Genomic DNA, 24,661 nt, shown 5'->3' on the forward strand with positions numbered 1-24,661 from the left:
TGAGTAAGAAATGTCAACTGATGTTGAAGATATTTGCAAAGCCAGTAAGAATGAACATTTGAGCTGCTCACAAGAGCTGGACAACAAAAATCCTCTCTACACTGGCAGAAACTAATTTGCCGGTGTGTCACATCAGTTGAGAGTAAAAAGTTGACATTTAAAATAAGCATAGGTTAGAACCCAATTAGAGATGAAAGCAAAACGGAGCCATCACCCTGTAGAAGCGACAAATATGTTAAAAAAGACTCTTTTTTTTTTTTTTACGATTTTCTGATCTTTTTTTTTATCCTTGTCTATTTACTTTCACAATAGCTGCAACTCAAAAGAATGATTCACATTTCGTGTATAAGAAAGAATAAGGCGCCGTGAGCCATGCAACACAGGGGATCATAATTAATTTAAAAAGTGAAGGTCAGGAGAGCAGGAGGCCACTACAACTACCACATGGACAAGGTGAGTGTGCGAATAAATACATTTGCCTCCGTCAGCACAATAATTTGATGCCATGAGCAGGCTACATAATAAACCTGACACATAACAAGTTGCAATCTAGGCAAAAAATCCAATTTAGATTTTCACTTGAATCCAGTGATATTTTACCGATCAGTCAAGCGTGGGAAACTCTCCCCGAGCCTGTAAGTGCGCCAAGTGCAGTCTGAATGAACAGCGGTTTAGGGACAAGCAAGTGCGCTGTGTGAAGCGTGAGAGAGCACATGTTAAAGGTCACGCCACGGCGCGCCACGCCACAGCTGTGACAGGTTGGCCGGAGTCAGCAGGTATATAGGTCAATCCCCCGCGACTCCTTCAATGGGGACACGTGATCAGGCCTGTGGATTAGAGCGGAAATGAAGGATCATCCACAGCGCGAGCGGCCCTCCAGTCCAGTCACGGTCGCTTCCACGCAGCGTGGCCAGGCTCATTTGAGGTGAATATGAAATCATGTACAATTATGCCTTCAGTGATATCAACAGTTTGAGGAACCTTCGGAGAATTCGGGAGTATTGGGATTACGGTGATCATGAATCTTTTCTGACGCAAATAAATTCATTCAGGTTTTACAATTCAGCCAAACATTTTTCAAGTGCAGTTTCAATCTGTGCACGATATCACTTTGTGAGATGAGAACTGATTATCCGTCAAACAGAATGTGCTGCTGCAAGACAATGAGCAGTCATCTGTCATTAAGCGTGTGTCAAGCATCGTGTGTGTGTGTGTTTGCCGTCCCTGCGGGGAGTAAAAGCAAGAGCGGGTCGGATTTTTTATTTTTTTCTGCGCTTTGCTTATTTATGTCTTTTGGCTTCAGGAAGGAGCAACAGGTGTCTTGTTTTTGCATGCAGCCCACAAGCCCAGCCAAGGTGTTGAGGCTGTCCTGCCTCGGCAGGGGTCATTTGTCATCATCACACACTGAGGAAATAGTTTTGGTTCTTTTTTCGAATAAATGCTTTGTACTGTATACGGACTGAGCATGACTTCATCTAGAGGAACACGATGTAATCTGTAGACTGTGAAGGTCAAATTTCAAAGAATGAATGATTTCAGACGGTTGCAGATTGCCATACGATTTGCATTGGAACTTTTAATACTGTACTTTCCTAGGAACCAAAATGTATGTTACTATATAAGGTCAATTCTACCACAATTATGAACTCCATGACTAAATTTTCTCACAACTCACTGCATTCCTCAACTAGGTGAAAACAATAATACCCAACTCCCGATTTAAAGGATGTCTGGATTTGTTTTGAATTTGTGTGATGAATTATCTCTCTTTAAAAAGCCACCAGTACCGCATAGTGTTCGGAATCAATCCATCTATCTCATTGATCATGCAGTCACATTTCATGAGTCATTATCTGCTCTCCACCTTGGCGGGTTTTAATTAGCATTCGGGCAAAATGGCAGTCCGATAAGAGAATGTAGCTGAATAAATGAGGCATGTGCAACTGTCAATAATTGGCTAGTTTCTCAGTAGCATCTAAGCACAGCTAGATCTCCCATAGAGACGTGACAAGATGAAAGACTCAAATTTGTTTTTTTTTATATTCACATAGGCTAAGCCTCTATCCGCTTATCTCATTTTGAAAATGTTATTAAAGCTGCAAAGCAATCTTATGCTGTAGTGGGCAGATGCGTCCAAACAGGCGTTGTCTTGGCACATGTGTGTGTCCCCAGGATACATTCATCAGCCTGTCTCTTGTACCCTTGCTTGATATTAACCAGCTTCTAAAACTAACTTCCGGCATGTATGCCCGTTCATATTTATAGCTTGCAAACTATTACCAGTTATGCCAGCTTCATAATTGCAGAGCAATATTATTTAAGAGGCTTTGAGGACAACAAACAATACTTGACAGGTGCTGTTCCCTCAAGAGAAAGAAGAAGCAAACTGACAATTGCCTCCAAATACTCAACGGTTGTGTCGAGCAAGCAAACAAATCCCAAAATGGCTTTGAGACAGACTCAGTATCCAGCATTCAAACACGCAACCGACAGTGACTCCATTTAAGTACATTGCACTAGCTTGCGGCAGCGAGTGAAGCTAAAATGTTTCGGCTACGTGGAGGCAGCGGGTTGGCCTTCGCTAGCTGGGCAGAATGTCCTCATCTAACTTTTGCCTGCCGTGTTATTGTTGTCAGTCCCCAGCTCGGAGCGACGCTCGGCCCCTCGCTAACCGATCTGGTCAGCTGCCCGACAGCTGCGGCACAGAGAGATTACCAAGGGGTTAAATGTAATATGTGAGCGATCACTGAGCTTTATCTCTTTCATTTTGTCTGTCAGTCTCCTGAGTTGTACCGCTGTCTGGCTAGTCGCTGACATACAACCACTCGCCTCCGATCTATAATCTTAAAATTTATGTCACATGCCTTTTAGTGTTAGCGACCTCCGAGCAAAGAGAACACTCAAAACGAAGGCCCCTTCTTCCCTAATGCGAGCATTAGGGAGTAGTTGCTTGTCTGCAGGGGGTTTGGGGGGGTGCAGAGAGGATGGAGCGAGTACACCCATCAGGCGGGTGAAATGATGTGTTGAGACAGGACGACCCAGAAGCTGAGGTGGGAGGAGTGCTCCAGCCCACCTCCGCGGCTCTGGCGGCGAGAATAGACGTGACGCTGCCGGGTGGCCCCCGGAGCATCGCTAAAACTCGTTAGCATAGCCACCGGGCCTTGAAGATGATGAGATCTGAAAAGGTGATTAAGGCAATGCTGAGAACCCTCGTTCACTCATAAGGTAAAAGAAAGATGGCGGAGGCATAAAACACCACAGTAAAGGATGGAGGAGGAATCGGTCATTGAGGTTCTATACGCTTCTCGGAGAGTCATTCATCAAAAGAGGCTGCTAGTGCGGCTAAAAGTGGGAACAGGTGGAGGCTGACTTCAGAGACATCTTGTGAAAAATGAATTGCATGCTGCATGGTGGCTAAGCAGAATCAACCACATAAAAATGCATTTGCTGTGTCCAAATGTGCTACTTAGGCATTTTCCTCTCACTCTCAAATTTACAAGAAAGCAAACCAATTAAGATGACCCAGGGCACTAAAAACCGTACGAATTGTTATTATCCTATCTTTTAGTATTACCGTATATTACTGTTATTGTTGCAATAGCAATTTCGATAAAATGACTGTAAGTTCAGTTTATTGCCAAGCCAGTCTAGAAATGAGAGTGACCGTCGTCTAAGCCACCAAACCAGCATGCCATCTGTGCTGGGTGCCACATAATCTCAACAGGAAACAGTCACCGCTTGCCACTTCCTATCTACAGCTGAGCCACACCAAAAAATCCATCATTAACTTCTCTATGGATTTGACATCACTTCATTCGCAATGATCCTATTCAACCTGAAACACAAACGTTACACTTAACTTTTGCTTTACCATTCCAAGACTCAACTCAAACATATTTACTTTCAAGACTTTGTATTTGTGTAATCACACAAGCAGGCACACTATTCTCCAACGGTGCTTATTTGTGTAGGTGGAGCATTACAATGTTGCGTACTCGAGGGGATCGCTGCACTCCCTCAACAGATTAAGAAAGACTCGGCTATTAGCTCCTAAATCAGAAATCCCCTCCGCCCATCCCTACTCACACACATACACACACACATACATTATACTCACTGCCTCTGTTATTTTCTATTATATCCAAATCACCTCCTAGAACGTTATCGTATTATGTGCAGAGGTTTTAAAATGCTCTCCCTGCTGTTGCTGTTAAAAAAAAAAAAAAAAAAAAAAAACACTGCACACGCAGAAACAAGAGGACTAAGCAACAACATCTACGTTGCAATGTCAACAGAGAGCAATCCAACCACAAGTAATTGCCAACTCAATCAATGTCATCTGAAAGTAGTCTTCAAGTGAGGATGCATTTGGAGGAAGAGGAGTGCTGACAAGAAGACGATGTGAGGATGTCGACAAGTGAGAAGGAGACAAACAACTATAGCAGCACAGCAAAAAGGACAATTAAAGAGGGCGTTTTTCTGATCAGCCCTTTCTTCTGGAAATAAAATTTGAATTATTTTTAACCCCAGCGCTAGCTTGGTCCAATTTGAGTTACTTTTAAAGCAGCATTTTTGTTTGTTTTTTGTCTAATTGCCATCTTACAATAACTATAAATGCAACATTTGAAATCCTCATGTTTACGTAACCCACCATTAGATTTCATTCAATTCACTTTGTTGGTATTCTTCAAACACACATGGCTCCTTCAATTACCGTAGCGGACGTGATTTGCAAAATAAGTAACGCAAAGGGATTTGGACATATTAAAAGGCGTCAAGCAGCTGACCGGGGGGAAGGATGACTGTTTGAATTGCTTGCTAGTGTACCATCGTCACTTTGGGAGCAGCCAGGCTGCGCACGGCAGGCTTGGACGCGACATGCCGACAGCCATCTGGCTTTGGAAGGAACTCCTGAGGGAGATGCGGGCCGCTGCCAACCTTCAGAAAACACTTCCAGCGTGTTGGAGAATTAGAATGACATATTCATCAATACATGTGAGAGTATTTGCAAATATAGGCCTTGCTTTTATAGTATACTATACAGTAAAACAGCAGCAATTGTCGTGAGAAATGTTAATGGCGTTGAAATAAATATTGTCTTTGCAGGGTATATTTTTCTCCTCGCAATGTTTTATATGCAATTGCTCTTTACATTTCATCCGGCGCTAAACGTTAACCGTTTGAGTGCATCCTGAGTTGCTGGCACACAAAATGAGCTGAAGCGTAGTTATTGCAGATGGTGTTGCAAATAATAAAAAGTGCAGACTATAATTGCTTTGTCACAGCTGAGCATGTTAAAGAATGAGACTTTGGTGAACTGGAATTATAAGACTACAAAGCAAAAAACAAAAGTGAATGTCACATCCATATTGGTTGCTAGAAATGTCAATTTCATTTGAGTTAGCATGATAGCGATGCTAAAAAGACAAGTTTTGTTAAATGTCTGCCACCAGTCTAGATTGCCTTTTGGCCAAAGTCGGCTGGGATGGACTCCAGCTCGCAGCGACCTTGAACAGGATAAGCGCTATAGAAAATTGATTGATGGATAAATCCCCAATGTGCTGTTATGGGAACAAATATCGCTGTCGGGGGAACAAATATGTGTCTGAAGCTAACAGGATGGAGAAAAGTTCTCCTTTTTGCTGTCCTGCTGATCCTCATTAAGGATGAGGGTTTGCTGGTAATGTAATATCTTAATTCTGATGTTTCAACATCTCGCAAGAGGTGCCAGCATTGAATTCTCTCCTCCTGCACCTGCGCACACACCAACATATTGACCTTATGTGGCACGAGAAATCAAACGCAGCTCTCTCGCTGCTCCACACTGCATGAACTATTTATAATATTCTCCCTCATTGAATAATTGATGGGCTATGTTTCTCTACACATTTTCTATTGCTCTGTGAAAAATGACATATTTTTACTAATGATGTTTTAAGCGCCCCTGCCTCTGTGTATATATCTTTAAAAGTATAAATGTATCTGTGCACAAATATGGACAAATAATGTTAGAGGGTTCACTTGAACACAATAAATGATGTCAGACACATATTTACATTACATTCAAGCTTTGACTTTGCTCGCTTGTCTTCCTGCGAGAGATGAAGATGCATGTAGTCCCCTGTAAACTCCAGGGAAAAGAAAAACGAGACAAGGTTGCTCTTAATCTCCTTGAGCGGCGTAATGGAGGAGGAGAAACTCCCCACGCAAGGACATCTCACATATGAGCCGAGCATGACTTTGGGCACTAATTGATGAGGAATATTTTACGACACAACAAAGTTGGCGTCCGTGCACTCATTATCTCCGATTTTCACTCTCCTCTCTCCATTTATCACCTAGATCGGTTGTCTCCTCCTCCTCCGCTCGTTTTCACACAGACGCTGGCTCATTGTTTTGTCACAGATTAAAGAGAAGCATCTATGTTTGAGGATGAATTATGCATGTTGTCGTTTGTGAAGCAACTATATTTGCATCAATATTTATGTTCATCTCACATTATAATCATGAATAATCACATTTATGCAAATGAATGGGAATGGGGTTAAGACAAGACAAGATGCCCCTAGTGGCACTTTTCAAGTTTGTTAGCTGGCCTGAAAAAAACCCTGGTAAGACAAGCAGCTGAATTCCGTCTGCAAACTTGGTTGGTGGTATAATGCCGAGATACAGAGCAATCAAATTTGCAGCGTTGGGAAGCGGATGAGGACTGTGTCAAACACACTGTGGAAATCAAGCTGGATTCGAAAAACGCCATCTTTCTACCTTCCAATTTGCTTGGAACGGACACAAAATGTGTTCACAGCTTTGTAAAATCCACCTTCTTCTGCAATGAGCTTTGGAATGTAGCGAATGGACCCTAAACAACCCACATCAAAACTGTAAAAGTCGTCTAAAAGTTTGGTAGATTGTTAGCTCCATAAACAATGAAGCATGAAAGGGACGTCTGGCAAAACAAAGCAGCTCGCTGTTTCCATAGCAATCTATGAATGGCCTGCACTGGAGCTTGTGACAATCAGACGCCTAAGAAGGCAAGTTTTGGCCATGAAAAAAAAAAAAAAAAAAAAAAAGATCCTTTCTGTCATTCTATTGGAATTCAGTTGCGTAATTTGACGACCGGCTCTGAAAGAAAAAAACATTTATGACATTGGCAAAATGATGTGATAACCTGGCTTAGTTTGGTTCCAGGTTGATGCAGTGTTTTATTCCACTGCTTATTGAGTATTTTAATAGAGAAATTTGATAGCCAACATAAAAAAATAATGACTTACAGTTGGGTGTTCGTCTGCTGCAATAAAGGTGAGAGGTACAAATAGTCACCGGCACCAGTTTTGCCGCCACGCCAACCATCGTTTAGCATTCTGGCTAATGTTTAGCAAAGTCATTGCTGTTTTTTTTTTTTTTTTTTGCTGAAGTAAGCCAAACTGGCAACTATTCCGGGTCGTTAAGTGAAACAGTCTCGCTTTTATATCCAATTGTCTTCACACACAGTTTGGCAGTGAGAGATGTTTGACTTGTGTAGGGATCGCAGATGTTTATGACTCTTTAACCAACTTTTTTTTTTTTAGGCCTCATCTAAGCACATCTAAGAAAATTGGAACACATTTACGGTTATACGGAGAAACATTCCAAGCCTACCTTATCCTCTCGATTTCAACCTCCAACATGGCAGACAAACAAATGCCGAAATGGACTTTGCTATACTGGAACAGAAACTTTACCCAAACTGTTACTCCCACAAAGTTATCGTTAGCTTACAGTAGAAGCAAAATATCAAGCGCAAAAAAATTAATAAAACAGTCTCACAAATTTTAAAGACAATGCTTGATCAATTATATTATATCAGTTCCATCCATCGTGATCAGGTTCCAGTAGATTCCAACTGAAAAGATGTGTCGTATATGCTGAAACATGAATCATCAAGTTCCACAAAAGGCTTTATGATGGAGCATGAAACGAGCCGGAGCAACGGGAGGTGAAAAGAAGCGATTGATGGCCTTTTACCCCACCTCAAGCCAAACACTTCATCATCCACGCAGGGATTTGGACATTTTCTCACCGAAGACAGACAGCCGCAAATTCATAACGACACGACCCTCTGGGCCATAATACGACACAGCATTTCTTACAGAGGCTTATTGATAGATTGTGAAATAGAAGAAGAAAAGTAAACAGTCAGCAGAACACCGCTCGAAATGGATGCAGATCTTACCTCGACTAGGTGTGGGGTGGGGTTGAATCCGCACATGTTGCACACTTTGGAGTGGCACTGGGTGCACGTGTTGTAGTTGGCTTGCTCGCTTGTGTTGCCGATATTGAGAGCCGTTTTGCAAAGAGGACAACAAGCTTTGGGTTTGGAGGAATCTGGAGGGGCGGCTTGCTGCTGAGGTGGAGCTCGAGACCCTTGTTGTGCAGATGGAGGTCCTGAAAGTTTGGGTGTCCCGGGTCCTGGACCGTGAGGTCCCCCTGGTTTGGGGGCCTGTTTCGGGGGTGGTGGTTGGGCTTGAGTGGTCTCGGATATAAGCGTACTGGCTTGGTTAAGGAGAGAAGCACCAAAGCCAAATAATTTCCCAAAAGTCTGCTCAGGGGGTGGAGGCTGTCGTGAAGGAGAGCTGCCTGCGCTGCGCGTCTGGTCCTGGCGGGGGTGCTGGGGCTGGTGGGCAGGGGAGTTGCGGGACAAATCGGGCTGCGACGGGGCTTTGGCCATGCCGGGGAGCGGCACCGCCCCTGGAGGCAACTTTACTGGATGCTGACCTGGACCCGTCTGTTTAGAAGGGCCCGAAGCCGGATGTGACTGTCCTGGCCGAGTCTGAGGGGTGGACTGAGGGGCGGGCTGAGGAGAAGCATCGGGTTTAGGTTCTGGTTTGGCAGCATGAGAAGGAGAGTTGATCTGTTGTTGACTCTTGGAACGTGGTGTGGTCATATCCATCCCCAACGCTCTCTGCATCTGACAGTTCAGGCATAGCCACTCCTGCACCTAAAATAAACACAGAGAAAATAGAACCATAAGGAAATGATGATACAAGATGCGCTGTATTCTGTTAGGCCCTAGACGACCACAAACATCCTCCAAATTTACTAGTGGGGGCACTCCACATCTACACAAAAAGTTGTTAAAGATAATATCCAATCCGTCAGCGACAGTTTCTACCGACTTCGTTGACTGCCTCGTTTTCTTCCTTTATGGGGCATACAAAGTTTCTTCTCGATACTTTATCCAACGCATGAAAGGACAGGCTTTTTACTGTACGGAAGAGCACGGAATTAAATAATGAGTACTGTAAAATATTGAATTACGTAAGGATTTAAGCTGGCCTTTGCCTCAGGAGGGAAATTTACTAGAAAACAACATTCAGCCAGAAACAACATCAAGTAGATAAATTTGACCAGCAAAATGATTTCTGGGCTGTCTTAATAGAACCAAGGTCGTCCTTGTGCCTTTTCTGTATCTCATCTCTTCCACCATTTCATCTCACTGCGTATTGCCTTCCTCATTAAAATCCTCCTACCCACTCTATTTTTCTTTTCTTCGGCTGTGGTCATTTTCTTTACAGTTTTGCTGCAGAAACTTTTTGCTTGGCTCCATATATATATATATATATATATATATATATATATATATATATATATATATATATATGCTAACAGAAGGGAACCTTCTCAGACAAGTAATATGCTATGAGTCCAATATTTTAAATGCAAATGAGGAGTGACATGTGACAGTCATTCTCACTCAGTAGGTCAGCACAGACAGAGTAAGTCACACGCACAGCAGCAGCATGTGAGCCCCTGTCTGGTCTCCTGCCAATCCTAAATACAAAGAGGGATGAGGTCGTGCTTTTCTCTGTCAGTCAACAGGAAAACTGTGAAGCAATGTGGAGAGAATGTGGAGCAACAAAACATTATCCAATCAGATATTCACAAATAGAAAATCCTCTTTCTGTCATTTGCCATGGTCTGTATTTTCTTTCTCCAAATTACAGTCGTTGGGATAATCAAATAAGTTAAGCTTATTGTGGGGTGGAAAAAAAACAAAGCGGAAAAACAAAGAATGCCGCTACAGGGACAGCAAGGAACTATTTATCACTTTCATTGTGGCTCTGGCTTCCTCTTCGCCTCATCTCTCTCTTTCATTTCTCTCCGCGTCCCCCTTGTTATGAGGCAATCATGTGGATCTTTATGAAATCTGATCTCCATCAGAGAAAAAAAAAAAACAGCACTCTGCACATAACAGCTCTCTGTCCTCCTTCACTGTCCCTTCTCTCCTACAATGGTCTGCCTTTTGACATTTTTTTTGGGGGGGAAGATCTGAAAACAGTTCCTTAATTCATCATAAAAAAAAAAACAACTAATGTCAAAATACAGAAAATTTAGCCATAATCAGATAGCAAGAATTCAAAATGACATCAATTTTTCCCTTAAAAAGGATGTATAAATATTTCAAGATGCTACTTCTCCCATAGCATCAATCTATTGGATTTTCAAAAACTATTTATCCATCCATCCATTTTCTGAACCGCTTAGTCCCCACGGGGGTCGCGGGCGTGCTGGAGCCTATCCCAGCCGTCATCGGGCAGTAGGCGGGGGACACCCTGAACTGGTTGCCAGCCAATCGCAGGGCACACAGAGACAGACAACCAATCGCACTCACACTCACACCTAGGGACAATTTGGAGTCTTCAATCGGCCTACCAAGCATGTTTTTGGAATGTGGGAGCAAACCGGAGTGCCCGGAGAAAACCCACGCGGGCCCGGGGAGAACATGCAAACTCCAAAAACTATTTATACTAAATAAAATAAAACGAAATAAAATAAAATAATGTTGTCATAGGTGGTTTGTTGTTGTTAATGTTTGAGGGTTTGGAATTATTTCTGACTAATATTTATGTCGACGTTTTCGACTCATTCAGACTCATTACGACTCATTACATACTTGCTCAAGGTAGCTAATTGGATAACAAACTGAAACAGACTCAAATGTGAAGAAGGTCCCTCTTTGAGATCACAAAGCAGTTTGAATACTGATTCAACAACCCATTCATCCTGTTCAAATTAGGCCAAAACACATTGACGTTCTTCCTGATGCTCCTTCAATCTCCGACTGTGTTAATCTCTACTTTGCTGCTGAACTAAACAGTCTTGATTTATGTGTGAAAATAGGCACGGTCAATGTGTAATAATGAAATGACTCGGAATTATGCTGGGGTCCTGTGAGCGGCGTCGGTTTATGAGATTAATTTTCTCCTCTGTGTGTAATATTGAGTAATTCCCATTTTGGGAAAAAAAAAAAAAAAACATCTCGCAACTTCTTAAGTCATTGTGTGTAATTCTAATTGGAAGGCTAAGTCAAAAATGTCGAACTCTGCAAAAAAAAAAGCAAAGAATACATCATATTTTAAAATTTCTTCTTTGAGAGCCGTATCTAACCTGGCAGTAATTATACCACGAAGAAACCTAAAATACAGTGAGTTAGGGGATAATAATTAAACCAGTGTCCCAGATTTATTTCCTAGCACTTCTCCTTGCAACATATTTCAGTATATGCAAAATTCAGACTGAAGAGTCTCTTATGGATTCTTGACCCAGTTCCCACTGTTTGTCCACTTCAAGCTGCAGTTTGACATTATAGGCAAATTTAAGACATAACATGGACGGGATGGTCATAAATTATGTAAATATTTACTTTGAAGTTTCTTTTCTCACTTGCCATGAAATAATTCTCAGTAAATTAGAATGGCTAGCTAAAATACATTTGGGACGAATAATCAAACTCATAATTATCATTTCATATTCAAATGTATGGTATGCTATTTGCCACACATGGAAAAAAAAATTGATTAGATGTGAAACTCAACATTACGGCACATCGTTTCTTCACAGGTTCTCATTGCGAACTGGAGAGGCGTGAAGTTCGACATTTTAATGAATTCGAGGAAATTATTTGCTGAACTACCCTGAGGCACAACACACTTAATTAAATAACATTTCTCAAATGCTTCCTGTGGATTCGTCATAGCAGGCTTTTTTTTTCCACTCTCAAAAAAAAAAAAAGACCTAGAAGCAGTTCCAAGACAGCCTTCAAACAGACACATCCTAAACTCATAACTGCATGGTCACCTTTTTCCATCCACATCTTTCCACCTTGGAACCGAGCCACCATTGCTATTAATAGAAAGTGGTCCAATTATGAAGCACATGTTCCCCTGTCTTATAGTGAGGGGAACTTTGTCATTAGGGACCTTCTGCGCTACTTTATCTCGCTGAGCTTTGGTTTTCTATTGTTTTTTTTTTTCTCTCCATCTCGTTTCGTCTCGGCTCTCGATCATACTTCCCATCTGAAATAATGACCAAGTCCCTCTTACTCCAAAAGCACCATCTTCCCCGGTGCTTCCTCTATTTACGCTTTACTGTAAATATAGCTATGACTCATACCTACACCTTGATGCTATCTACGTAATACGTCGTCATTATCGGCAATTGCGTCTGAAGACACATCATTGACGCTGTCATTAGCAAACCCCAAAGTGCAAGTAGAAATCTCTAGATCGGATTATTTTATTTCTTCCTTATTCACAAGAATGGTGTGACATGATGAATACAAAAGAAACTGATTTATTTTTTTAATCATGAGATGGGGATAAAAAAAAAAAATCCAAAATATGGAATGTCCCCTTGGTTACCGGCACTATAATCGGCAAATTGAAAGGGAAATCCTCTTCCGGACAGATTGCCACATAGTGTCTCCTGTAATCTAAAGCATGTCGAATAAATATCTGTACATGACAGTGGAACTACTGCAAAAAACTTTTGACCCAATTTGTTCTAAGATTAGTTGATTTCTGATTTGTTTGAATTTGAAAGCATAGAAAAGTTAGTCTAACTTGTCACAAATATTTAGGGACACCATATGCACAAAAGTCATTGGCGTAAAAAAATATTCCAGAAAGACTGTTTTCAGTTTTTTCAGTATTTTCTTCTTTAACACTGATCCAGTGAAACTATGGCCATAATCAATTTCATCAACAAAGATTAAAGCTACTAAGATATGTTTCAGTGAGGGAAAAGTCAAATCCATTCTAAGTACAGTAGGTTAGAGCGCTACTGTTAATCTTCAGATCTCCAGAGGAAGGCCGCTTTCACTCTGTGTTGCTCTCTCGGCATCTGACAAGCTCACCAAGGCTGTGGCATAACATCCACCTCCGCAGTCCTCCACGCTGCCACGTTCTCCTCCTCTGCCTGCCATGAGCTATTCTTTACTGTCTCCCTCGCCCATTTCTCGCACAACGCCAACCCCTACACTTACTACACGGAGCGCAATCAACCTTCACCAAGGTTTTGTCATTTGTCACCTGCAAAAGCAATGCGTGAACAATTTCAGATCCATATGAATCATCCCAAAAAATAGAAAAAAACATTCTAATGCAAACAAATATATCCTCAGACCTTTGTAATCACAATCTTGCAAAGCCGTGCACTCGCGTATTACGTCATAACAATTGTTTACAGTAAATCTATGGTTTGAAAAGGCAACCTTTCACACTTCACATCAAGTACATATTTATTCAACCTGCAACTGCTCTAGAAGCCTTCAGGTCAACTTAAGTGATGGCGGATCTTGGCTGTAATGTTCAGCATGAATCATTGGGGATGATGTAAAACTTTGAGACAGATGACACAGCCAAACTTGACTTGGAGTCACAGTGAAGCATAGTCTAATTCAAATTAGCCGAGTGATTTATTTTCGGATGAAGGCGAAAGTCTTTGTCCTCTACCTGTTGACAGAAATGACGCTCAAGATGCATTTCAATGAGGAACTGTTCAGTGAGGCTATAAAAAAAAGTTTTATTTGGTCAAAGCTCAGGGCATCATTTGGATGCTCATTAGTGTCTCTCAAGAAGGATAACGCTAGCAATTACGAGGGTTACATACAGTACATTATTTTTAGTAACCTTAGACATATGATTGGTGGTGAGTAGATTTTATTATGTCAACGGAAGATTCTAATTGTCAAGAGAAACTTTTTCTTGCATTATGATTTTTGTGGACGTATGCTGGAAATCCTCAATATGCCTTCTGTGTCTTGTTTCCCAGGACCAAGGCGACCATTTTTAATAGAATCCAAGAAATTAGCTTACTCGAATTCAGTTTGGAAAATCTACTTTTTTTATGACTATATCTCGATGAAAAATGAGTTGTAGTTCTTACCTCAGTGAGGTGAGGGTTGGGGTTGAAGCCACACTGGTTGCACACGGTGGAGCGGCACAGTGTGCACGTGTTGCAGCTTGGCCTGTCGTCACCAGTGCCAGTCAGGTCGGCCGTCTTACAGACGGGGCACAGCTTGCTGCTGGGCATGGGTGCTATTTGAGGCACAGAATAAGGAGAGGTAGGGACGCTGCCTCGGTCCGGGGATACCGAAGGAGATCTCCCAGTCCGGCCGCTACCCACGTCCACGTGGAGGTTCTTCCTGGACATGTGACCCTGCTCCCCGTAGGATGGGGCAGACTGTGGGGTGTCATGGGAGGCTAGTCTGTCCCCTGTCCCATGACTGGTGTGGACTCCGGATTTTGGCCCCTGGTCTGACGCAGGTGGCCTGAAAGAGAACATACATGTGAGCCAGAGCCTAGCCCAGTTCATTTTAGGCAAGAGGCGGGGCTTAATAAGTCACTGCAAATCATCACCATAGCAACCATTTTAAATTACGAGGGAAAAATGACAAGTGCAAGATGGAGTAATGGGTGGAAAGAATAAATCCTTGCTGTTTTTAGGACAATTACTTTTGACAAATTGCTTCTACACTGGTACTATTCCATTTTAAAACTCACAGCCCATAAATTGACACGCGCACACTTGTAGCAAGCTGCATTTATTGCGTTCACTTCCAATCAGCACTTGTTTGCGACAACCGCGCCGCTTATTTTGACAGTAATTTGTGGAAAAGGAGCTTCAGGAATGGGCTCACTAGTCTTTATTGATGATGTAACTCATAATGGTCACAGCAGAATGAATTCTGGCGTCTACAATAAACATAATTTTGTCTGGCAATTTACAGAAAATAAATCAAAACAAATCGGGAGAAGCTTCATTATGCAACATGATAATGGAAACTCATTTCATCAGGACTACCTCAACAGGTTTTCTGCATCTCGCTTGAACTCTTTCAACCTGTCCCCGTACTTCAGTACGACACAAAAGAAAATGTTTGTTGACTTTGTCAGTCTGGCCTTTGGGCTTTTTACGGTATTCTCAAACAAGTATGGAGGAATTTGCTTGTCATAACAACTTAGATATGATATTGTCATGGCCGTCATCTTCAAAGACATTCTCAGTATCAGCTGAGGCTCCGTGGTCCGAGTAGAGTGGAGATAAAGGCAGGAATAAAGGAATTAAAATAGAACGTTAGCCACTGTGAGTCACTGTCACCGAGCGACTTGGGTCGCTGCACAACTTTTTGCAAACCATCACTGCTCTGTTACATTTCACACTGACAGGGTAACCATTACTAATGTATCTGCTCCAAGCTACAACTGGACTGGATGAAAGAAGATCAAACTCACGAGAAGACAGATATTATGAGGGGAGAATGACGTCTACATTTTATACGTTCACATATTTGATTTTGGCAAAATGAGTGGATTACAAAGATACTTGACCAGTAAAAATGAAATATGATATCAAGGGAAGCGGCGATAAGCGTTCCTCCGTCCATCAGCAAATGGGAATCCACATAGGAAAACATCTCGTTTTATGTCTATAGTTTTATGTCTATGGTTTGACAAATTGCTTCATAGCAAAGTGCTTACTGAGATGTTTGAAAACCACCACTCTTGTAATGGGGGGTCGTTAATGAATTGTGCTCTTGTCTGCGAGCGGAGTGAACCTTCTTTGTCTCGCTAAGGTGACGGTGCATTTTTTCTACATGTCACACAACATTGTACATTGACAATGCATTTACAAGTCAGTTGGTAAAGTGCTCCGAGCCAAGCCTCCAACCCGCAGTGAGTCAAACGCCCATCGGACCCACTCAAAAGCCTCAAAAAGAGTTTGATGAAAGACTAATGCATTTTTTGGTTGAGTGCATTACAATTATTCTACCAGTATCAAATTTACATGTTCACTCCCACATACTGTATTATGTGGCAAAGGTGCAAGGAAAGAACCATTATTTTACTTTAAAAGGGTGAAAAAAAAAAAAATTACAGGCTGCCATCAGATGGACATTATAAAGGGCACTAAAGGGTTGAAACCATTAGTGGAGCTCCGCTTTTAATCAGAGTATGGCAAGCAATTTTTTAAATGTATATTTTTTCAAGATGTTCTCATTTTGATGTTTACTGGAATCCTCCAAGCTTACTTCCAATTAGAAAAGTTGTAGCTTACAGTTTGGATTTGAAATATACCAGTCCTGGAACTATTATGACACAAGTCCTGAGCAATTTGAAATTGAACAAGACTTTGAAATACAGTTCTGGCTGTTTTTTTAATTATATCATGTGACATCATGTTGTTGTTGTTTTTTTATTGGGAATGCACCGGCATCACTGAGACGATTGTCAGCGCGCCGTCGCGTCTGCTCACACGATTTGTATCAGCACGGTTTAGTCAAAATAGTGACATTTGGCAGTGGACAGTTGGGCAAAGCTCAAACTTGGACAAACATTTTCTGTAATGATACGAGCTGGGCCATCTGCAATCTAAAATTATCATGCACATTTGGAAGAATGTGTTTAAAGAGCAAAATTAAAACTGCCTTCCACAAGCTGGTTTGGAAGGTGTTACATAATCTTCTTGATATATCTATTGTGTGTCCTCATATTGTCATAAATAATAACTGCTTTTGCATTATTTCTTTGAGTTGTGACTAACATTTGGCTTTGGGACAGTGCTTTCATTGCGTGACTTCAATTAAATATGAGCTGCCTTGAAATAAGATCACATCCATAATTGTTGTTCGTAAAATATAGCATTGCTTTACTTACATTTGATATTAAAAATAATAATCCCAGGTGATTTAGAAGAGGTTAGGTCCAACCAGGACTGGCCAATCACAGAGCACAACCATTCACACTAACAACACTAAGTTATGTTTGTTTTCATCATTGGGCCGCCGCGTGAAAAAAAAATCTAATTACAGCAAAACTAGTAGCTGACAGTTGGCCACTCATAAAAAGTAATCACACAAAGCAGCACACTGTAGCCTACAGCGCCACAGTTCAGTCGCATTCGGCCCTTTCGCCTGGTGCGTAGCGGCCTTTTTCCAAATCAACACATATATGCAGAGCTGCGAAAACCATTCAAGATATTTCTCTGCCCCCCGTGAGATAATGTTACACCTCACTTGACACCAATCAAGCCATGACTAGCTATGAAAAACCAGGGGATGAGATGCAAGTGTTTCATTCCCGTCTTGTTGATATGTGTTACATCAGATTATATAAGCAAGGGTTATCTCTCTGACACACCCACACAAACTAGAATGCTATGCATGATTAAACGCAAACAAGAATTGATTTTAAGGACTACATGGTGTATTTCACGTAAAACCATTATTCCTGTGCATTGGTGGTAAACAATTCCCAGAGGATGCAGAATGATTTGGAGTGTGAGTTGATAGATTAAGCAGCCTTGGCATGTGCTCAACAATGATGCTGTCAGACTTGTACATTTGTCATCTTACACAGCAGTGACACAACGATCCAGACGTTGCCTCAGCAGGCGAGGTAGAGTTCTCGGAATGACTTTGGCATTTTATGGAAATGTTGCCGACGTATGAAAGAAGGAAACTGAACGCTCACTTTTACTCGAAATTGCGTCACATCGTTGCGGAAATCACCTGCACAAATGTGGCTCATTCATTCATGATTCGATAGCGAAGCCCGAGGACAGGCGCCGTGGAAAGGGGCGTAGAAATGCCCGTATGAACGCCGAACTGTTTTACGTTGTACTGATGTTCAAGTCGAAAGAGCCTGTATGCTAACACGTTAGCGATGGCTAATAAGCAGGTTGTTTGGGGGGGACGAAAAGACAGCAAATTTCATGTCAGGGTGGGTGGCGAATTGAGTTGACAAGGTTATTGAAATAAATAATTAAGCACCCATTCAAGTCTATCTCCACACGCAGTCGCTCGGTGCTACAGCTCCAGTCCACGCAAGCCACTCGCCGCGTAACCTCCCTTGTCATCTGACCACACTTTTTTAGCTCGATCGGCTACCTGTTAATACCCGGGCCGGGTCCAGTGCCACTTCCTCCGGCAGGCGCTCCATTGCTCGGTTTGGTGAGCTGTCCAGAGTCGGCTGGTGCTGAAATGGAAGCCGGAGCACCCGCAGCAGGAACGGTGCATGGGCCGCCTTGTCCCGCCTGTCCCTCTCCTTCCATGCTCGCCTCGTTCCCCATCGTGTCGGCAAAGGTTCGGAGGGAGAGAAACGATGTCGTAGACGGTTCTTCGGCCGCGGGAAGAACTCGTAGAAAAGTCAGTGGTGCTCCCCTTCCGCCATCATCGCCTACAATTCAGCATCCCGCACGGAGCACGCGCGCTGGCGGACAGGGCGCGGGAGCGCGCTGACGCAATGGGTGGGAACGTGAGTGCCTAGTACGTGCGCGTTCGCGAGACTGGCTTATTTTAGGCCACACGCAAATAGCTCTTGAGCTCTTCGTGGCACATGATCGGAATCCACCGAGACCTCCTCGAGTCAGACTGCCTCTTTACGCATGATCTGCTTTTTCATTCTTTAAATCGAGAACTATTTCACAGGCTGCATTATAGTTATTGTTTCCCTCACAGGGCCGTTATATGACTTTTAAATCATCTACTATCAATTATAAACGACTTGATGTGTAATTAGTTTTTAAATTATAAGTCAAGAAAACGTGTTTGTTGAGAAATAATAATGCCAACATTATTATAAGGGAAGAAAATGTACCATTTTAATACAGGAAACATCAAGTAGATGAATTACTTAAATTAGCCAGACCTTGAGTTGCACACCTGTGCTTTAAAGCATTTGATCTGCATGCATTTTTAAAAATAAATAAAACGTAGACCCTTTAGAAAACGGAGAAAAAAAGAAATATGAAAAGAACAGACGGTTTGAATTGACTTTATTTCAGTATGAAATGGCACCCACAATGGTAATAACACTTGAGCTCAGGTAGTTCCTGCTGCTCAGAGTTATATATAAATATGCACAAGACACACACATACAAATATGCACATTCTTACTTCATTCTGAGATATCTTTTAGGTTAAAAAAATGACATGATATTATTGACTTTTTACAGAAAAATAAGAATATTGCAAGTTGAAAATGTTTCCCCAAAATATCTTATTAATTAAAAATATCCATAAAGGATTGCATTTTTTTTTATCTAGCAGAAGCAATTTCATGATGTATAGACATTGAATATTTTACATTTGGGAAAGAAAAAAAAAATCAGACTATGATCATGAGTCTGGAGAAGTTGTGTCCAAAAACTTTGTGTGACCAAAAAGAGCATTCAAGTTCACTAAATTCATTTTCTTTGCTTTCATATGTACAAATGGTAAATGTCAGTTTACATTGTTACTAAAAAGGTCTTGCATTTATACTCACATTGTCTAAAAAAAACTGAGCAAATAATTAGCTCAGTTTCATGAAGATTACGAAACAGGGACTAAAACGCCACAATGAACTTGACAACATGATGAAGTTCCCGAGGGTGGCGATTTCTGTTTTACCATGATAATTGCGATTGATTCTTACAGCTTGACATTACTGGCGCTTGGCCTTATAAGGTCGGGAGCGTTTCCTGCGATCGGGCTTCCTCTGTTTGTGCAGGCGGCCGATGCTCACTCCCTGTCGACGACGCACCGAAATGTTCTGCTCAACCAGGCTGGCGAGCATCCCTGCAGAGATCAACCAATTTAAAGTGAAATTATACAGCAGAAGGCCACGATAGGACTCGTGTTGTTTTTTTTTAGTATGCAAATTATTTTCAAAGGATCATTAGTGCGGGTATTTTTGGATATGTGAGGCAAGTTAGTGTAGTAACATTCACATGGATGGAATCGGACAAACGAGAGGACGATATTTACCTTCTTGGGCCAGCATTGATATGAAGGTGCAAATGAATTCATCATAATTATGCGTCCTCCTCTGATCGTCAATCTGCATAGAAGAAGACAAACATTTTAATGAAAAGCCAATACGGACTGCCAGCCAAATTACACTCAAGCGGTTGTGAGTATATTAAACCCACTTTGTATTTCTTTCTTTTTTCCACTTCCTCCTTTAGAGAGACTTCATAATTGGCAATGTCTGCCTCCACACACTTGAGCAGTGCAAGCAACTCCTGCAATTGACAGAATGGTGTCTTTGTTATGTTACTGTGCTCTAAATGAGCAGAAATGCTCATTTTTGGACTTACTTTTGGTGAGTACTTATCCCCCGGGGGCTTGCTGTCAGCGGCAGGCTCGGGAGCGTCGAGCTTTTCCTTGCTAGGTTTCACATCTTCGCCATCTTTATTTTCCTCCTCTTCCTCTTTTTTCACCTCCACAGATGGTCCCTTGTCCTTCTCATCTGTCGTTTCCTTCTCAACTTGATCTTTGTCCTTTATCTTCTCAGGACTGCAAGGCGGCTTAACTGCATCTAAAGCCACATCTATAGAAAAAATATGGACTATGTAACGTTGAACAATTGAGGAGAAGAGAGACGAGAATAAATGGCCGTGTGTTTTTTTTTCCATGCAAGTTTATACTGTATAGTATAAAAGTAAATCTGACGTGATATCGAAAGTACATGAATACTAACCAGATGGTGGAAGAGAATAGATGACTCCATCCTCCAGTAGATGTAGCAAGGCCATACTGACAGACGGACCTAGTTCTCTTACAGCACGATTATGTCGGGAGTCAAGTCGGAGCAACTCGTCTTCTCCGAACAGCACGCGTGACAGATGGGATGCTACGGGACTAGACGGACGTGTGGCGGCTTGCGAGCGTGCGGGTGAGCGAAGAGGCGAGTTGAAGGCGCTGCCAATCTCCGAGGCCGTGTCGGTGCTCTCGTTGCTGGGTGTGGGTGAGGGCTGCGAAGCCGACGTGATGCAAATACCGCCGGTGCGGCCTTCGGTGCGCACAGAGAGCGGTGTGTTGAGGGATTCTTTTTTTTGGGCCTCCTTCTTCAGTTTCTCAGCCAACACACCGAGAGCGATCTGGCTCTCCATTCCGGTTACGACCCTTGATGTTCGTGATCGCAGACTTGCCTTTCGCCTGAACCTTAAAAGGAGAACGTTTAAAAAAAAATGAAATGCGACATCTGTAAAGCAAAGAGTCAAAGAAGAGGAAGGATCAATCAGGAGGAAAATAACCTTGTTGATGCTCCAACAGATTCTGTGACTTCCTCCTCATCCTCATAGTCATCTTCATCCTCGGAGTATGCTGCTCGTACGGGTCCCAGCACTCGAGAACGTCCGACGCCGGCAGCGAGATCCTCCTCTTCCTGTCAATCAAAGCATCCTCATTTTATGGCTTCCAGCAGCTGAAGTGCAGCTGAAGTGGAGCTTAAGTGCTTTCAACGCATGACAGATGCTTTTAAAAAAAAAACAAAAAAAACGTTCCCAACATTGGCTGACATTGTCCTATAGGTGGCAGTATTTATCATTTTACAAATACTTGATCTGGCATTCATATTCATATCAGTCCATTATTTTTCCATGTGTCACTGCATGCCATTTGTTGGTTCCTAATCATACAGAACTGTTGTTCCATATTGGCAAAAGGTGAGTATACATTAAACATTTACGCGCATTGGACAACCCCCCTCCCCCCTCACCTGCATCGGTGACTTGGCGTAATTGTGATTGTCGAGGAAGGCGGGCAAGCGTTGAACGATTGGATTGGCGACTTGCTGTGAGCCTCCTCCGGGTGCTTTTCCTGTGGCCTTAGTGTTTCCTGAAGAAATGGGGGCAGCTTTTGATTTCCCTCTTGACTCATCAACGGAATCTATAAAGGAGATAGTATTGTATTTAAAATTCCTCCTTTTGGTGTCTAAAAAAAACTATTTCAAAGAATAGGCACCAGGAGAAGCTTGATCAACCCCTTGCGATGTTACTAGCTTCACTTCTGCTTCTTTCTTGATTGAATTGGTGCTGCTGTCAAGTGCGGAAGAGTCCTGCTGCTTCTTGTCGTGGACAAGTTCAGGTTGGGTAAGTCGGATCATCTGAAGACACAACAAAATTCATTATTTTCTTACATAGAAAATGCTTCTGATAAGGTCCAAAAGGAGAAAGTGTGCAAAAAAAAAAATCGATTTCCTACCTTCTGTAGACCTTCCAGAATAGTCTGTCGATTTTTCTTTAACACCTCCAGTTTGGACTCGTACTTCATCCTACGATCCGGCACCACTGCCATCAAGTTGAAGCGGATGTCGTGATATGGCTCGCTGAGAACGAGAGGAGCAGAAGCGCTGGCAGTGAAGCTTGAGGAGACGCTTATTAGCATCGACTGCTTTCAACACTCACCCAGCAGTAGCCAGGCCGATCCTCTCCATGATAACCCGCCGAGCCTTATCCGTCCATTCCTCCTCCTCTCCCCATGGGCCTTAAAGAGTTCAGCAAACAGCAATATACATTCTTTTTTACAACCTTCCGAGTGCTAAAATTCAAATAGGTACAAGCAATCTTACCGTGGTCAATAGGGTAGGCCTTGAGCCCGTCAAGCTCAAAGAGGCGATCTTTGATGGGGACATAGCTCACAAAGTGGAAGGCCTCCATAGTTCGCACTGCGCTAATCCCATTCTGTTTCTCTGGCAGGTGCCGAGGCTCCGGTCTCCATAGAAACAGAGAGAGAGAGAAACCGTTCTCAAGAAAAAAAGATTACAACATCGGACCAAATCATTTGCAAAGTGTAATATTATATCCTACCTGGCATGGCTGTTATGTGCTCTGGCCAGCTCTGGGGCATTTCCGATGGCATAACCTTTACTCTGCAAATTAGACGCTATTTTAGACTGCTACGTAATGTTAGCAAGAGGAATCACATGCTGTCCAACACACTTATTATGGCAGATTCTCTTTGGAACATTTTCGAGCTGTCGCGCACAGGAACTCATTTCCTGCCAGCCCAATTAAAATGGATCTTTGACGTCTATATCCGCCAATGACAGTGAATGAATTAACTCTCTCAATCCCATACTCACATGAAATGACACTCAATTTAATTATTGATATTCAAGAGGTTGCATAATTGTATTTTCAAATGCTTTCATTTCAATTGCATTTTTAAGAAAGAAAAAAAGGGAGGATGTCATATGAATAAAGTTCTTCCATTTAAAGTGGTCCCGGGGGGGGACAGTTTGAAAATAGATAAATTAAATAAAAAATAAATCTGACAAACCTCTGGGCTGAAACCTTTTGTGAAAGCTTTCATGCGACTTAGGGTGGTGCCAAGCTCGACGCCGCTGCAATTCAGAAGCACACTCAGCAAAGCATGAGTGGCACATGAATTTGGTATCAGCTAAAGTGAGAAAAAAAAATACAGGAAGTGAGAATTCATGTTATTTCGCTAATGAGATTCAAAATGTTGCTTTTGTGATACCTGATGTGCAAAGAACATATCATTAACTATCTCCTCATCAATGACAGAGGTCTCATCCACCAAAGTATTGACTTTCCTCCGGGATCGGCGCTCCTCAATCCACTTAAACAGAAAGATGAAGCCATAGACTGGGCTGAAAAAGAAAATGACGCATTCCTCAAATGTTCAAGATAAGAAACTTTTAGATATGGGTATATAGGAGATATATTTCATGTGTCTGAGAGGTTTCCAGGACTGTTTTCATCAGATATATATTTCAAGCCCAAACGAGATCATTTGTGACACTTTCGTGATGCACCGCATAGAATCTTAGCATTGCATGAGAGTCTCAGGTAGAGCAATTTTTTCTCATTGTACAAATTCATTAACCCGCATTGCTTACAGAACACATACCTTTGACACTTGCTTTGAAGATCATATATTTCCTCGACCTGTACACCTTTAATACCTGCAAGAAACGTGAAACACCTAATTAACACTTTTTTCGAGTAAAGAATGAGATGGGTTTGTTGCAGTGTCTTTAATATAATTCAAGACAACATAAAGGTTGAACTACTCACCAAAATCTTCGACTAGCAAAGTGAACAATCCTAATAAGGGGGGGGGGGGGGGGGGGGAGGAATATGCAATTAACCCAGAGTTTGATATTTCATGGCAGAAAGATAAAAAGATCACTGTATATTGCGTATAACAGGGAAGATGATGGAGCTCGATTGCTCTCAAAACGCATGCTAAATAAACCAAACCAAGTGCACACCGCAAACTGCATATGCCTGATGCATAGTCGTGTCCATAGCATCATACAATCGGAGATGAGCATCTTGAATAAATATTAAACGGCCCCTATCGTAACATTGCTGTGAATCTGTTGAAATAACTCACCTGGGTCGCTCTCGAGCTCCAGCCACCCTTTGTTCATGTTTACGTTTGCACTTGATGCAAGCTACCATTTAAGCGGTTTTATTGTTCACGTCTATTGGCGAAGAGAGAGCGATCTTGATCGCGCCGATCTATTCGCCAGACAACTACAAGCTGGAGATAAACACAAAAGACAAGAATCAGCCGCCTACAAATTGCGTCATCAACAATCGACGG

The 24,661-nt window shown here is 42.2% G+C and overlaps 2 protein-coding genes across 6 annotated transcripts in view; both read right to left on the reverse strand.

The window, feature by feature from the left end:
- bsnb (bassoon (presynaptic cytomatrix protein) b) overlaps positions 1-18,542 on the reverse strand; it is a 41,025-nt gene extending 22,483 nt beyond the window's left edge. For 3 of the 5 annotated variants that reach the window (XM_068652405.1, XM_049733261.2, XM_049733260.2), the window contains exons 1-3: positions 18,209-18,542; positions 14,206-14,590; positions 8,213-8,977 (exon numbers count right to left, since the gene is read on the reverse strand). In XM_068652405.1, coding sequence (XP_068508506.1) covers positions 8,213-8,977; positions 14,206-14,590; positions 18,209-18,390 — 1,332 coding nt within the window. In that variant the 5' untranslated portion in view covers positions 18,391-18,542. The remainder of the gene's footprint in view (positions 1-8,212; positions 8,978-14,205; positions 14,591-18,208) is intronic. The other 2 variants (XM_049733264.2, XM_049733263.2) reach the window with 1 other exon arrangement.
- A 536-nt stretch (positions 18,543-19,078) lies between these two features.
- Positions 19,079-24,642, reverse strand: bap1 (BRCA1 associated deubiquitinase 1). Its single transcript, XM_049733320.2, has 17 exons — positions 24,449-24,642; positions 24,127-24,156; positions 23,960-24,014; positions 23,567-23,699; positions 23,366-23,485; positions 22,894-22,955; positions 22,656-22,798; positions 22,492-22,570; positions 22,289-22,412; positions 22,049-22,190; positions 21,804-21,973; positions 21,340-21,470; positions 20,784-21,247; positions 20,401-20,633; positions 20,233-20,325; positions 20,069-20,141; positions 19,079-19,879 (listed from the first exon to the last, which is right to left on the reverse strand). The coding sequence occupies exons 1-17, from the start codon at positions 24,483-24,485 to the stop codon at positions 19,746-19,748; spliced, it is 2,223 nt and encodes a 740-aa protein (XP_049589277.1). The 5' UTR covers positions 24,486-24,642; the 3' UTR covers positions 19,079-19,745.
- Between the last annotated feature and the right edge of the window lie 19 nt (positions 24,643-24,661).

This window comes from Syngnathus scovelli, chromosome 11, assembly GCF_024217435.2.
Source record: "Syngnathus scovelli strain Florida chromosome 11, RoL_Ssco_1.2, whole genome shotgun sequence".
Taxonomy (NCBI): Eukaryota; Metazoa; Chordata; class Actinopteri; order Syngnathiformes; family Syngnathidae; genus Syngnathus; species Syngnathus scovelli.

Coding starts and splice junctions, on each gene's coding strand:
- bap1 (XM_049733320.2), bottom strand. CDS start 24,485: ATGAACAAAGGGTGGCTGGAGCTCGAGAGCGACCCAG. Junction 22,571..22,655: donor GGCCTACCCTATTGACCACG/GTAAGATTGCTT, acceptor GAACTCTTTAAG/GCCCATGGGGAGAGGAGGAG. Junction 21,248..21,339: donor TCTGTTGGAGCATCAACAAG/GTTATTTTCCTC, acceptor TCTCCTTTTAAG/GTTCAGGCGAAAGGCAAGTC.